General features: G+C 37.9%; 1 protein-coding gene across 14 annotated transcripts in view; it reads left to right on the top strand.

The window, feature by feature from the left end:
• The window catches only part of CASK (calcium/calmodulin dependent serine protein kinase), a 190,084-nt gene that overhangs the window by 136,348 nt on the left and 40,005 nt on the right, over positions 1–13,731 (top strand). For all 14 annotated transcript variants that reach the window (XM_048289611.1, XM_048289603.1, XM_048289565.1 and 11 more), the window contains one exon: positions 24–145. In XM_048289611.1, the coding sequence (XP_048145568.1) occupies positions 24–145 (122 nt within the window). The remainder of the gene's footprint in view (positions 1–23; positions 146–13,731) is intronic.

The following is a 13,731-nucleotide window of genomic DNA, read 5'->3' as shown; positions in this document are numbered from 1 at the left end:
TTCCCCTGTCTGTTGTCCCATAGGAGCAGTCTCACAGGTGCTGGACAGCCTGGAAGAAATTCATGCACTTACAGACTGCAGTGAAAAAGACTTAGATTTTCTTCACAGTGTTTTCCAGGATCAGCATCTTCACACGTTACTAGATGTAAGTTTTCTGTGATAAAAATTTGAATGTGTTCCTATATCTGTTGTTCATTGGATCATATTTTGTTTTATCCTGAGCATATTACATTTCTTTGTTTGATACAAAAATTAATTTATTTAACAGTAAAATGTAAGAATCATCCAGCACTTTATGCAAAAATACATTTTTAGGACTGTAATGTAGAGTATTTTAGAATATGTAAGTGATTAAGAGTTTGAGTTAATAGGTTTGCTTTAAAGTAATTCATCAGAACAGCTTCTTTTTCTTTTAATAAGGGCTAGATTTTAGTTTTTATTTTAAATGTGAATTGCAACTTTATAACTGTACATATTCTATTTTTGTCATTATTATATAGTGTATTAATCTTGGGCCAGTTCTGGGTATATTTTTACAAGTATGACATTTTTTGTGTGAAGCACCAAGGTATGCTCATTTCTCTTTTTCACTTGGACGTGGTATGTAATAGGCTCAATCATCTAAAATCTGTATTGCTCTGTGGTTCTGGAGAGCTGTCAGTCCATAAGACAGCAGAGTCTTATTGGAGTGCCAAAACACTCATTGAATGACAAATTCAAAAGCACATCATGTTGTCAGTGACTTTGTATCTACCCAGCACTGGGATCGAACATAAAAGTCAAAAAAAGTAGCAGAAAAAAACTTTCCCTGGTGTTTTTTTTTCTGGGATGTGTGGATACTTAATGTTGAAGACAGAGGATTTGTTTTTCAGACAAGACTGGCTTTTTGTAAAGCAATCTACACATTGCACTGAGAAAAAACTCGAGGTGGAACCAACTGCAGAGAGGCACCTCAGCAAGTGCTGTGACACAGCAGTGGCAGATCTGCAGAAAAAAGCAGCTGGCACTGAAGAGCCAGTGCTGACAGTTCTGTGTGTTCTAAGGGCTTTAACTTTATGCCAGTGGTACTGCAGTCCTACGGACTGAATAACCACTGGTAGGTGAACAGCATCTTTTATTTTAATGTTGTTTGAGAGTAAATATGCTCTGGTAAAACTGCACAGTGAAAAATAAAGAATGGTACATGGGCATAATGAGATTAATTTTAAAAATGCACTCCTGGATCAAACCAAAATGCTTGTGTGACCTCATGGATGATGACCATTACTATGTCTTAAACTGAACAGCTCAGTGAATATCACAAATCTAACAAGCTGTGTGTGGTTTTTACCCAGTGAAAGAGCCACGGGAGTAGGAGTCATTCGAGCTGTCTGATCTGCAGGTAGATGATTATGTTTGTAGAGACTTTAGAGAGTTTCTGAAAAATTACTGAATGATGTAGTTCCTCTGTGCAGCTTTGCCAGGAACATGAGCTGATTGTAAACAGTGCCACAGGTCCTTTGGTGTCCAGACTCTTTAAAATGTAGTGAATGAGTTGTACACTTGTTTGATCAGTGACATGAATTCTGTGCATTCTTCAAGTTTCAAGGATTCCAGTCCACACATCCTTCCTTCTGGAAATGGCCCCAGCTGCTGGGTTCTGAGCTGGCCTGTGTGGGAACACAAAGCTGCTGGCAGAGCTTCCCCACAGAGCAGCTGCGCCTGGGACTCGAGGAACCAGAGATAGGAGTTGGCTGCTAAATGGTGATGGCATTGCTCTGGCACAACACTACAGTTCTAATCTTTGTTCTCTGGTACCTGTTTATGCACTTTACATCAACAGTCATTGGATAAAATTACACAAAGCACACAGGAAGAAGGGCCTAGGGGCTCATGACTTTCCTGAATTGCATCTCCAACAACTCATCTTTGCAATTTGCATTAAAATATGCATCTTTTTTTTCCCAGTTTAAGTTCATCTAGCTTCTGTCCCAGATGCTTAAATTACTCTTCTAATATGGCATGCTGCAGTATTGAAAGGTGCTCAAGTAATATGAACAAGAAATAAAAAATCTGGAGAGGAGTAGAATAACATGAGTGTAATAAGAACCATGTGTCACTCATGCAGAAAGGTTTTAGATATTTATTAACCATTGTTATGTTATCTTACCACTTCTTGGGCTTTGGTAAACCACATGGCCTCAGTTTCGGTATTTTGCTGGATGACAGGTCTGCCAGACATTAACTCATGCTTCTGCAATGCTTTTGCTTTTTTTCTGCTCTTGACAGTACCAGTCTGGTTCCTTGCACTTCATGACCTGTTATTGCTGTAATGGTAGCTTTGCAAATAAGAAAAACCAGCAGTGAATTCATACAATTTTCACATTCTTCATCACAGTGATTCTCATAAACAGATGGGGATACGTTTAATTGCACCTTATAATAAGGTATCTGTGAGAACAAAATACCATCAAGAAGCATTTTTGTTTTATTATGCTATGTGGAAGGGGGATGATAGAATCTTCCCAAAGATACTTAGATTAGAAAAATACAAAATAAAATTCTGAAAGAGTGCAGTGTCCCGAAATAGATATTTCAAAGACTGAAGCAAGTTACAGACAGTATTATTTGAAAGGGCAGCTTTTTCATGTCAGTAACTTGAATGTGGGAGATTGGTTTCTGGTTCTGTATCAATACTATTCCAATTTCTTTCTCAGACTTCTGAAAAAATCACCACTTGTACTTGGATGAAGTTCTGTAAGGGAAACTGTTTATTCCTCTCAGAGTATTTGGGGTTACTGAAGCCACCAGACAAAGTAACCTGTAAAGCATTATATCCTATTAAGTAGGAATTTTCTAGTCTGTTGTGAAGTTGTGGCTGTCAGTTTGCATTAAACTACTGTTCCTCTTCTGTGGCCATTTTCCAGAGTTAAATTTGTTCTCGTGTTCCTACTCTTTCTCAAGAGTTATCCTTATTTTTAGATTAAGCACATGATGGTAGATCATGCCTGATGCTGAAATATCTTATTTTGTCTCTGAAATAACTCTTTTTTTTGAAGGCCAAAAAAGAAAGGACGGTCTTTTTGTTAAGGGTGCAAGTTACCAATGTATTGGGTTTTTTGTTCAGATCACAAAATGTAAGTCTTCTTTCTCAGTAATTCATTGACTTGGGTATTATGAGGACAGGCACCTCTGAAGGCCACAGAAGGCATCATCCCACTGATTGTTTTTAATTGATTTATTTGTTTAAATAACTGTCTTAAGACTCTCTTCCAATTTACTTGGGGGCCAGAGGTGTTCAAAACAAGGGGAAAAAAGGTGCCAACTGCTTAGAAAGTAGTTTATATTCACTCTCAGCCAAATCCTGCAATACACCAGTGTATTCTGATGTGAATTTATTGAATAGTTTCATTGTGTGGTTTTTTTCATCATTTTACAGATTCTTATTATTTGTGTTGGGTGGGTTTTTTCCTGCACAGAAGTTACACAATTTATTATTAAAAACTTAATTGTGTTTACTGCAGAAAGGCCCTTCTAGAAACAACCATATAGAAATATTCACTACCCAAAGAAAATTTGTTGTTTAATATTTGAATTTTTTTTTTATTTATTTTTTTTTTTTTTAGTAAAAGAGTAACTTTGGTTTGGACAGATTTTTCTTTTTTCTTGCTTTTGTTAAATGTGTGATGATCAAAATTTTGGTGGATGCTGTAGGACATTTCTCTGTGTCACTTAGAATGTCTGGGTTTATGACTACATAAAGCTTTACAGACTGTTTCATTCCAGTACCCAATTTAGATTAAGAATGCAGTACAGTATATAAATAACTTCATGGAAAAACAGAGTTAAGTAGTGAAAGCAGTTTTTTATTACCATTGTCAGATTTTTAGAAGCCTTATCAAATGCTCGAATTAAATTCTTTTTTATTGACTTTCATGAAAGACATCCTGGGAGACACTGCTGTCCTGTGTCAGCAGGACTGATAAAGAAGTTGGAAAGAAATGTGAAGAGGTTACTAATTTTGGAGGCATTTGGTGTTTTGTATCGTGGCAAAAGATTTTACTTGAGTGATTATTTGTTTTGAAAAGCATAGTGGGCTTCAAGGCTGTGCCTAGTGGGGAAGGGTTTTACACATTATGTTTCATCTCTATCAGTGCATCAAAGGAATTTTGCTAAAGTGTAAACCCAGGAGCTGCTGTTTTGTGCAGCTGCTGGCATTGAAGGAGACAAGAGAAATCATTCTCCTGTTGAGTGGAGTGCTTTGGTCACCTCTGCAGGGCCGTGGCTGGGGTAGTTCTGAATGCAGATGTCGCTTGATTTACAAGTGAGATTTTCACCCAGCAGGAGAACAGTATCAGCTTTTGTGTGGCTGGGGCCTCTCTGTGCTGCTGCCTTTGTCTGCATCTGTCTGTCCTGAGGCAGAGATAGTTCTCTAGGCTGATGTCTTTCGGCTGTTAATTTTAAAAGTTTGTTACATTATTTTCATAGATGGAGTCATTGAGGTAAGTGTTGTTATTTCTGTGATAGAAATGTTACAAGCTTTCAAGAAAGTTTATTTTACTTTTTGCTGGTTTAACACACTACACACGTATGGTTTTAACTAAATGAGGTTAAATAAATTTTGCACTAGTCATTTGTATCATATCCATGTGTGCAGACACTTCTTTCTTTCTGAGTTTAATTTATATTCACAGTGCATATATTTAAGGCATACTGATTTCTCAAGAGAGTCTTCTGTGTCTGTTATCCTTTGTTGATCATGGTAGTGTTTCTCAGGAACCTGCATCTGTGCACACTTCAGAGTTTCCTTAAGATTTCTTTTGAACTCTGTCATCCAAACAGATTTGGTCCTGAAGTCCAGACTTTTAAGGAAACATATTTTCTCTTTTGCTAGAATGAATGTTGTTGGAACCTCAGTTTAGCTTCTTACATGGTTGGTTAAAGCTTTCTGCTGGGTTTATTTTGGTTTGTTCTGTTTACCCTCCCTATCTGGATGTTGGCACAGTAAATCTGAATGTCCTTTGTAAAAGTTTCAGTTATTCAGCAGTGTCCAGGCATGGCTGATACTATAGTTCTTTCTTTGAATATGCTTTAAACTCTTAATGCATTTATCTCTGATCTGCTCTTTTCTGAGAAAAGTATATTATTTTAACAATTTTAATGTATACTTTGGATTTTTTTTTTTTAAAGGCAAAAAAAAGCAAAAACTATTTTGATTTTTCTCTTCAAGATGCTTTCATTTCCTTCTATTTTAAATCATGAATAGACCGGTGGAATATCTATCATATGATGTAGAAAATAAAATAAATCAGCAGTTGTGTATAAAAAGTTTAAATATTTTCCTAGATCATCTAATTTTACTATATTTTGATTTGAATGAGAATGACTTTCTATGTGAATCACATAGTGGGATTCAAGGTTTTTTGGATGCACACTGGTCCTTGCCCTCTTGAATACTGATTATGTCAACACTTATGGGGGAACATGTTTTAGTGAAACCTGAATGCTTCTCTTTTGCAAAAAGAGATCACAAAGTGTGTTACAGATGTTGCTTAAAATCCCTCAGAACATGTTATGCCGAAGTGAAATAATACTTTATCATTTTTAAAACACATTGTTTTTCCTATCTTTAATTATCCTTTATTTCATATATTTGAAAGACAAAAATACATGGAAAATATTTGTTAAAAAAAAAAAAAAAGAAGAAACTATGTTGGCAGGAAGGCACCTTGCTATTTGGGGAATCAAATCTGGCTTTTATCCCAGTGCAGAGGCAGCGTGCTCAGCCCCAGGGAGTGGGAGGGACTGTCCCACACTGCAGTGGGAACTCCTTTCCCAAGCAGTGTAGACGGAACAATGACCAAGCCTTAGGGAGAACTGTGTGAAGAATTCCTTCAGCAGGTGGGCTGGATCATCACCACCAGTGCAGTGCATTTGTTCTCTAAAAGGTAACTTCTCTGGAAGCTCTGTCTGAAAGAACACAAAAAGCAGAGGCTATTCTGGAATTCATTCTGCATTATTTCATAATCATTCTCTAAAATATTTTCCATTTTCATCTTCCTTCATACCTTTGCATTTCATTTTCTCTCCTGCTGGGATAGGTGGATCACCATGCCACTCACCATCATCTCATTATTTTCTTGTTCTTCCTGTTCCTCTGCCTTATAAATTAAATGGGGGATTTATTTCACATTTAGTCCTCAGAGCAGAAAGCATTGTTGTTCCACATTTTTATAGTATATTATAGTGATAAGTGAGTGGGTCTCTTAAACCCAAGGCTAATACAAATATGAACCAACAGTTACTTTCATATTGATTAAGAGTAATTTTTGAGAAATGTATGTATCCACCACTTTCCAACATGCAAAATTCTGGCTCAGTTTTCATGACACTGTGAGAGTTACTTTGTTATGCTTAACCTGTTTTCTTTCTAACTAATACTCTGTCATTTTGAGTATTTATAGGCTTGATACTGATGTGGTGAATCCTCAAGTGAAATTCAGCTTGATAGTGTACTTGAAATGGGAACTGTAGTACTTAGCCCATACTTCTTGGCCTAATGTCCCTGTGTAAATGGTGTGTCATTGTGTCTGCCTGCACCAACATCTGCTCCAAAAGCATAAATCCACAGATTTGATTTTTTTTTTCTTTTTTTTTTTAATGTGGAACTAGAAATTCCCATTATTTCAGTGTATTTTTAAGTTACTGGGCCCCAGTAAGTCAAAAGAACAGTAGCACTGTGTTCCTGGCACTTGTGAAACATTTAATTAACCTCAATGATATTGTCTGGGGATAAAGAGGATCAATTTCATATTTAACTTTCTACATTTTCTTCTTCTTACATTGTGTGTAGTTCAAGTTCCTTTTTAACCATAAGGGCTACCTGTTGTGTTTGGGTTTTTGCCCTTATAAAACTTAAGATTCTCAGATTTATTATTTTTCCAGGAGCTTGGGGCCTGCTCTTGAGAAATGACAAAAATAAAGAAATGCTACAGCACCTGGGCCACAGTCCACAAATCTTGAATAGTACTTTAGTTTTGTTAGTGCTGGGAGCTTAACTTTGGAATGATACTTCAGCCTGCACTTAGTTTACATTGAAAAACCCAAAGGCAATGTACAAGCAGCCCAGTAAGCTCTGCTTCTGTCTCTGAATTCAGTCAGCCCTCACCACCTCCTCCTTCTGGTTCTTCAGGCTGGAGCATGTTGACTGTTGTAGGGATTGGTGTATTTTTAGTCTCAGAATATCCTTGCAGAAAATTTATGTGAATAGGGAGAAACAAAATAGTTGTTAATTCCAGTATTAGCACCTCCTGGTGCAAGGTGTGCTCCATGTCACAAAGCAGGGGAGGAGCTGTGTTCTTGTTAATTATTGTGCATTTACCACAATCCCCCTAGAATGAGGTTCGTGGTCATTAGCATTCTCCCTTCAGGGTAATAATCCAACCCTGACAAGGTAATTCAGCCAACAGGATTGGGAATTAAGCCCATTTAGGCCTAACCCAACTCTTTTAGTTCCTGTTCTTGGTTATTAGTCCCTATTGAAAGGTGGAGGAAAGACAGGAGCAAAGGTTATTCTGTGGGGTATATCAAGGTGTTGTCCATGGAACAAACCTCTTGTTAAAGCCCTTCTGTAATGAGTTATTAGTTTTTCCTGATGCTTATTGAATCATTTAGGTTGGAAAAAGTCATTAAGGTCATCAAGTCCAGCTGTAAACCCAACACTGCCAAGCCCACCGCTTCACCAAGCAGCCTGTTCAAGTGTTTGATGATAACCTTTTTGGTGAAAATTTTCCCTAATACCCAGTCTAAACCTTCCCTGGCACAACCCTGAGGCTATTTGCTCTTGATATATCCCTTGTTACTTGGGAGAGGAGACCAACCCCCCAATTTGCTACTCCATTCAGGGAGTTGTAAATAGTGATATGGTCTCCCATGAGCCTCCTTGTCTCCAGACTAAACACCCCAGGTTCTCTCCTGCCTCTGTTTAGGCTTGTGCTCCAGTCCCTTTACCAGTGCCTTTATCTGAACTCCCTCCAGCACCTCAGTGTCTTTTACGTTTACTTTTATCTGATCAGCTGCATGGTGCCATCTCTAAAAAGTGCTTTGCCTTGGTTTTGTTAAGATCAGCTTCAATTATATCTGATGCAGTAAAAAAGGAAAAAAAAAAGTTACTCTGTTATTTAAATAATGGGATTTTTGTGTCCTTGAAGTCACTAATATGTTAGAGTACCTTGGGAAATAATGTTTAAGCCCATGTCTTTCCCAACAGTACTACTGGTACGTTCCAGAGTGAGAGTATTTTGGGCTTTTTTAAATGGGACCTTTTAATTTCACTGTGTTGGTTTTCCAGCTGCTGTGCTAGTTTTGTTGGTTGTTGGTACTGCCATGTGCAAAGCAGTATCTTTATCTCATCCTAGTTTGGCATATTTCATCTTTGCAAAAGATGTTAAAACATTTGCAATGTGAACAGAATGAAGTCTGGTAACGTCTGTGTACTGTCTGGCATGTCTTTAACATCTGCTGTCACTTGTGGAGAAGTACAGCTTCTACAGTCATAAAATTATTATGATGAGTATTAATATGGGTTTTCCTTAAAATAGGAGACAAATTACTAGTTTAGAGTCCTACTTTGTAAGGAAATAAAATGCTGTCAGACAGCCGAGTCTGGGTTCATCGTACATGAATGAGGCATTTAGGGACACCTGGAATTAAATAGAAGAAAATAATGTCTGCTGTGATTTTGAGGAGTAGCATAACCATTCATTATCAGAACTTCTGTGAGACAACTTGAAATAAACAAGTAAAGATCTTCTTGGCAAATGTGAAGCAAATCCAGAAGCACAATTCAAAAAGTCCATTGTGGGGGAAGAACTGTGCACATCCTGGAGTTTATTTTGTACTATTATAGTCCTTTCCTTGGCTCTTTCGCCTCTGAAGGGTTAAGGCTTTGATTTTACAGAGTAAGTGCATAGCATTTCATAATCTCTGCTAAAAAGGAGTATGTTCTACAACAGAGCTAAAATTTGTTTGTAGCTCATGTACACTGAAGGTAAAAACTTCGCCCTTTGTTAAGAAATAGAATATACAAGTCAGATATTACTGAACATCCATGGGATCTGAACCACTACAGGCATAAATGTGTCCTTGAATCTGTTTTTAACCATATCAGTGTGTGGAGCTGCAGAGATCTGTGTAGTCTTTGTTTCAGACTGAACTTTGTGTTATTTTCTCTACAGTTCATGACTCCTGCAGTTCTGCTAGAGCATTATAACTAATGAGAGAATTTAAACTTGGATACATTTTCATTTTTCAAGGTTTTGATCAAAAAATACACAACAGATACACCTTTTCGGTATTCTTTACCTTAACCTGCTGGTTCCCCTCATTTTTCCAAGCATACAAAATATGTCCATGCAAGAGGTACATGATAAAATACTGACTGGCAATGTCTAATGCCACAGGGCATCTCTCCCTGTTGCTGACACAAGTGAAGGGCTGTGTGCTTTCCTTACAGCTCTCGTGTCAACAGGTTGCCTCTAACAGACCCTGTGAAGACAGTGAAGAGGATTTCTTTCTGGGATCCTTTTTACACTTTGAATTACTACAAAGGCAATGCACGCACAGCCCTTTGGCTGTGGTTGGGGGAATGTGTTTTCCTTCTCAAAGGAGCCTACAATCATTTCAGGGTTCCACCTTAATTAAAGAGATACCATATCTCTCACCTGTCATTTAATTTATGTTCATCCTCAGTAAAATAAACCTTCATCATTTGTGTTTCACTAAGATGCTGTTCTGGCAACTCAGTAGGATCCCATCTGACAGGCAGTTTGTTGTCATGTTTAACACACTGAAGGGTCAGGAATTTTATTCTGTCAGTTCATGAAGTAGATCAGTTCATATATCTCCTCCTTTTCCCATAGCAAAGCACTGACCACTAAGAAACAGGTACTATCTTCTGTTTGCCTCAGAAATGTGGTCATTAACAACCTGTTAATATTTATTAAACATTCTCCAGTTGGCATTTAGTTTCACTGGTGTGTCAGGATTTCAAGGTTTGTGCAGTGAAGTTTGTCATTCTCTAGAACACATTTGTTTGCCAGTCTCATGCAGTGGAAACTGAAATAATGCACAGAGAAAAATGTTTTACCCATTTGAGTTTCCTCTCTTCTATTCTTACCCCCAAAAAGTTAAGTTCTTGGTTTAAAACAAAACAAGTGAAGAAGCCCAGATGAGGAATGATACAAAGGAAAGCAGCTTCGAGTAAAGCTGAAATTCCATAGGGCTGACTGGGTTTACCTGGCATCATTTCCTCTTACCTGTAGTAGATAAAGGTGTAAGGAAATCTGGTTTTATGTTTATTTCTGATACAGGTAGCACCAAGTGTAACTCTGTTCTAAAAGACACAATATGAATATGTAAGAATATAGATGACTTCTAAAAACCAAATCCAGTTGGCCTGCTTTTTGCAGATAAAAGTTCCTCTAAAAATTTGAAGAGTTCGTGTATTTCGGTTCTGTCACAGGGATGATCAAACCTAAAAGTGAAATTTAGGGTCCAATTGCTACTGCAACATTTTTTAGAGGAAAGATTATTCATGTATTGCTTGAATGTGAATATGCACAGAGGAATTGAGTATTTAAAATCTGCATAACCCTTGTCAGGGTTACTAAAGCGTGAGTGCTTCCAGTAACAAGCTGCAGTGTTGGCAGCTGCCAGTTCTGGGGCATGACAGAAACAAACACTTGTTTGTTCAGACAGAATTTATGTTCTGCTTCAGACTGTCTTCTGTGAGCACTCTGTCAGGGAATCTTCATTTTAGCTGATAAACTGCTTCCTGAACCCCTTTGTTGAATTAGTTTTGTTTGCATTGCTCAGCATTTCACTGGGTGAGGAACTGGAATGCAAATGTTGATTATGCTCCTCTTCTACAGTGAGTGTATCACACAAAAAAAACCTGAAGCTGTGGAGGGCTGTAACCTATAATGCTCTAGCAGGCACAAAGTAGAGTCTGAAAGATGCTTTGGACTTTGATACAGGATGGAACTGTAACATGTTCTGTAGAATTATGCTAGGGAGCAAATGTTAGGTCTCTGGTGCTAAAATGGTAAAAATGAGCTTCATGCACAGTCCTTAACAGTGAAGAACAGAGGGTTTGAAAGAGCAAACTGTCTTTAAACAAAGTTGAAGATAAGGCCTCTGCTGTGACCTTGCTACTCAGTGTGTTTTCCAGTAGTAGTTACTAGCTTCAGGGATGTGTTTCCTTGAGAGCTTAGGATCCCAGGGAAAGAGGCACCCATGGGAACATTATAATATTTTGCATGGAAAAGGAGATGTGGAACAGAACTGCCAGAAGAAGGAATGAAGTGATCTAGCAATTATCTAATTGGCTCTTTAATTTTGGCCATTCTTTGATACTACTGCTTGTGAGTATTATTTCGTTCAGTGGGTCATGAATTTCTTTCAGTCTCTGAGCACATGAAACCTCTGGGGTGGGTGGAGTACCAGGATAGGGAGCTGTGTGAGGTAACAGTGCAAAAAGCCTATTTGTTAGTAAATGCTGCTGTGCAAGGGGCAGCACTTCCACCCAAAAATTTTTTAGATGGTACAAAAACCTAAAAGCGATGAAAAACAGGCTTCTAATAGTACTGTGTTGCTTGTGGTTAAACTGTTCAGAAAGCTAAATATATAAGGACATATCTTAAAGATTATTTTTAGATCTTTCAGTGTGGGGGTTTAATGTTTGAGGTTGGCAACAACAGTATCTATCTGAATTGTAATTGGATCCCCACAATGTGTATTTGTGTTGAAAGATCAGGGGCTTTTATGCTCTAGCATTTCAGTAGCTCTTGTTTTAAAAAGTTTCTCATTTGCCTCACAGAAACATCGAGGTTTTGGGTAGATGGAACACTTACTGATTTCACTGTGGGTTCTGATTTTGATTACATTCAGGATTAGACCAGGCAGTGAGGCTGAATTGCTGCTACTGGTGACATATCTACATTTTTCAGTGTGGCATTGAATGGGGGTTGCGTTGGGACAGTATTCTGACTCCTCTCACAGGAAATTATTAAAAAGGAATTTCTGCACATCTGAAAAACTAGTCAGAAGAGAAGTTTGTTATTTTGTCTTGCCTGCCTGATTGTGGATTAGGCTTTGGGCTGTCTGCTTTAAATATGAGAAGAAGCGAGCTCCCTTGGTACAGGCAGAAGACAAAAAGTCTCGAGTGTGCAAAAGCTGGTCAACTGATAGCAACTCAACTTGTGGGTATTCTCTTCATAGCTTTTGTGTTCTAGCATGCAAAATTTAAATCAAAACTTGTGGTCTTAAGAAGCAGTACTATTCTGTTTATGAGCTATAATGTCAGTGTATGTTTGTTATATTGAGTTTTGTTAATACATCAGTTGGGATTGTTAAGCTTGTCTAGAGCAAGCTCTCAGTTTTGATTTTCTTTCTAGGAAATGCAGAATAACTGGTGCTGAGGAGTGAGACTGAGGTGCAAAGTATTCAGAAGTCTGGAAATGCCAAAAGTTACATATGCTGTGGCATTTTACATTCTTTTTAATTACTGTAAATTTTTTATTGTTATGTTTATGCTTATTGCTGGGTGAAATTGTTGGAGGTTGGTCTCCTGGGCTGAGGGGGCAGAGTTTTTTGCTGGAAAATAGAGACTCACAACAAAAAGAAAGTCTGTGATTAGGGCACACATTTTGTCCTGCTGTAAGTCTGTTGGTATTGCATAGAAAAGCTTTCTGTAGAGGGCAGTGAAGAATGAGCCAGTTCATTCTGCTCCACAAGAAACCACCTCTGGTAGGGTCCCTGAAGGATTTAGATTTGCAGGGCTGCTGAAAGGCAACAGCATTGTGAAAAGGCTGGGTTTCTGTGATAAAAATTGTGTAGCTAACTGCACAAAGAATGTGTTCTGTAGCACAGGAGCCATACAAAGACTGGCTGCAAGTGTCATTAATGTTCACTTTAATCTATGATGTGTGCAGAAAGGTTTCATTGAGAGTGAGTTTTTTTATCGACTTTGTAAAACATTCATGTAAAGGTATGTTGGATTCTTACATCCAAGGAAAAAAAATGTTCTTTTTAATGTGAATGAAACCTCTACATTCAAATGTAAATTCAAATTTCATAGATTAATTATGTAAGCTGTAAATTCCTTAATTCTAAATTGGTTCTGCTACAGCTAGTGTTTAAGTGTAAAAATACTAAAAAGTATTGCAAAACCAGTCTTTTTCAAAGATTGTAAAGGAGGTGGGACTGCTTCACCAGTTCTGGTGCATTAATGCACAGTATAAGCTTTGCTCCTCTTGCCTCTTGTGAACTAAAAACTCCCATGAACTAACTTGGCTTAGAGTATGCCATTTGAAAATGAGGAAATCTCCTCATGCTGGTGAATCTACCAAAACCACATCTTTCCCTGGGTGAGGCTCTCTTCTACCTCCACAATGAGTAGATCCCTTGGCTTGGGTAACATACCAGCTTTAAACCTTGCTGCAAATAGGAAGGTTTTTCTTTTAAGTGCTGTCAGATTTCTTCCTATTAGTTTGGTGCCTTGATAGCAAGCCTCAGTAAGCAGAAGTCCTGGAGGATGAAATTTAAGTGCCATGCCTCCTCAGCATGAAGACACTGTGGAAAAATTAATGCACCCTTGTTTAGTCTGAACTTTGCCTTGATTTTTTTTCTAAACATTCTTAGAGGAACTCTCCTCTCTAATTTTCTTTCTGCCTCCTTCCTAATCTCAGAAGA

Source organism: Corvus hawaiiensis, chromosome 2 (assembly GCF_020740725.1).
Source record: "Corvus hawaiiensis isolate bCorHaw1 chromosome 2, bCorHaw1.pri.cur, whole genome shotgun sequence".
In the NCBI taxonomy this organism is placed as follows: domain Eukaryota; kingdom Metazoa; phylum Chordata; class Aves; order Passeriformes; family Corvidae; genus Corvus; species Corvus hawaiiensis.
This window is presented reverse-complemented; position numbering and strand designations above follow the sequence as displayed.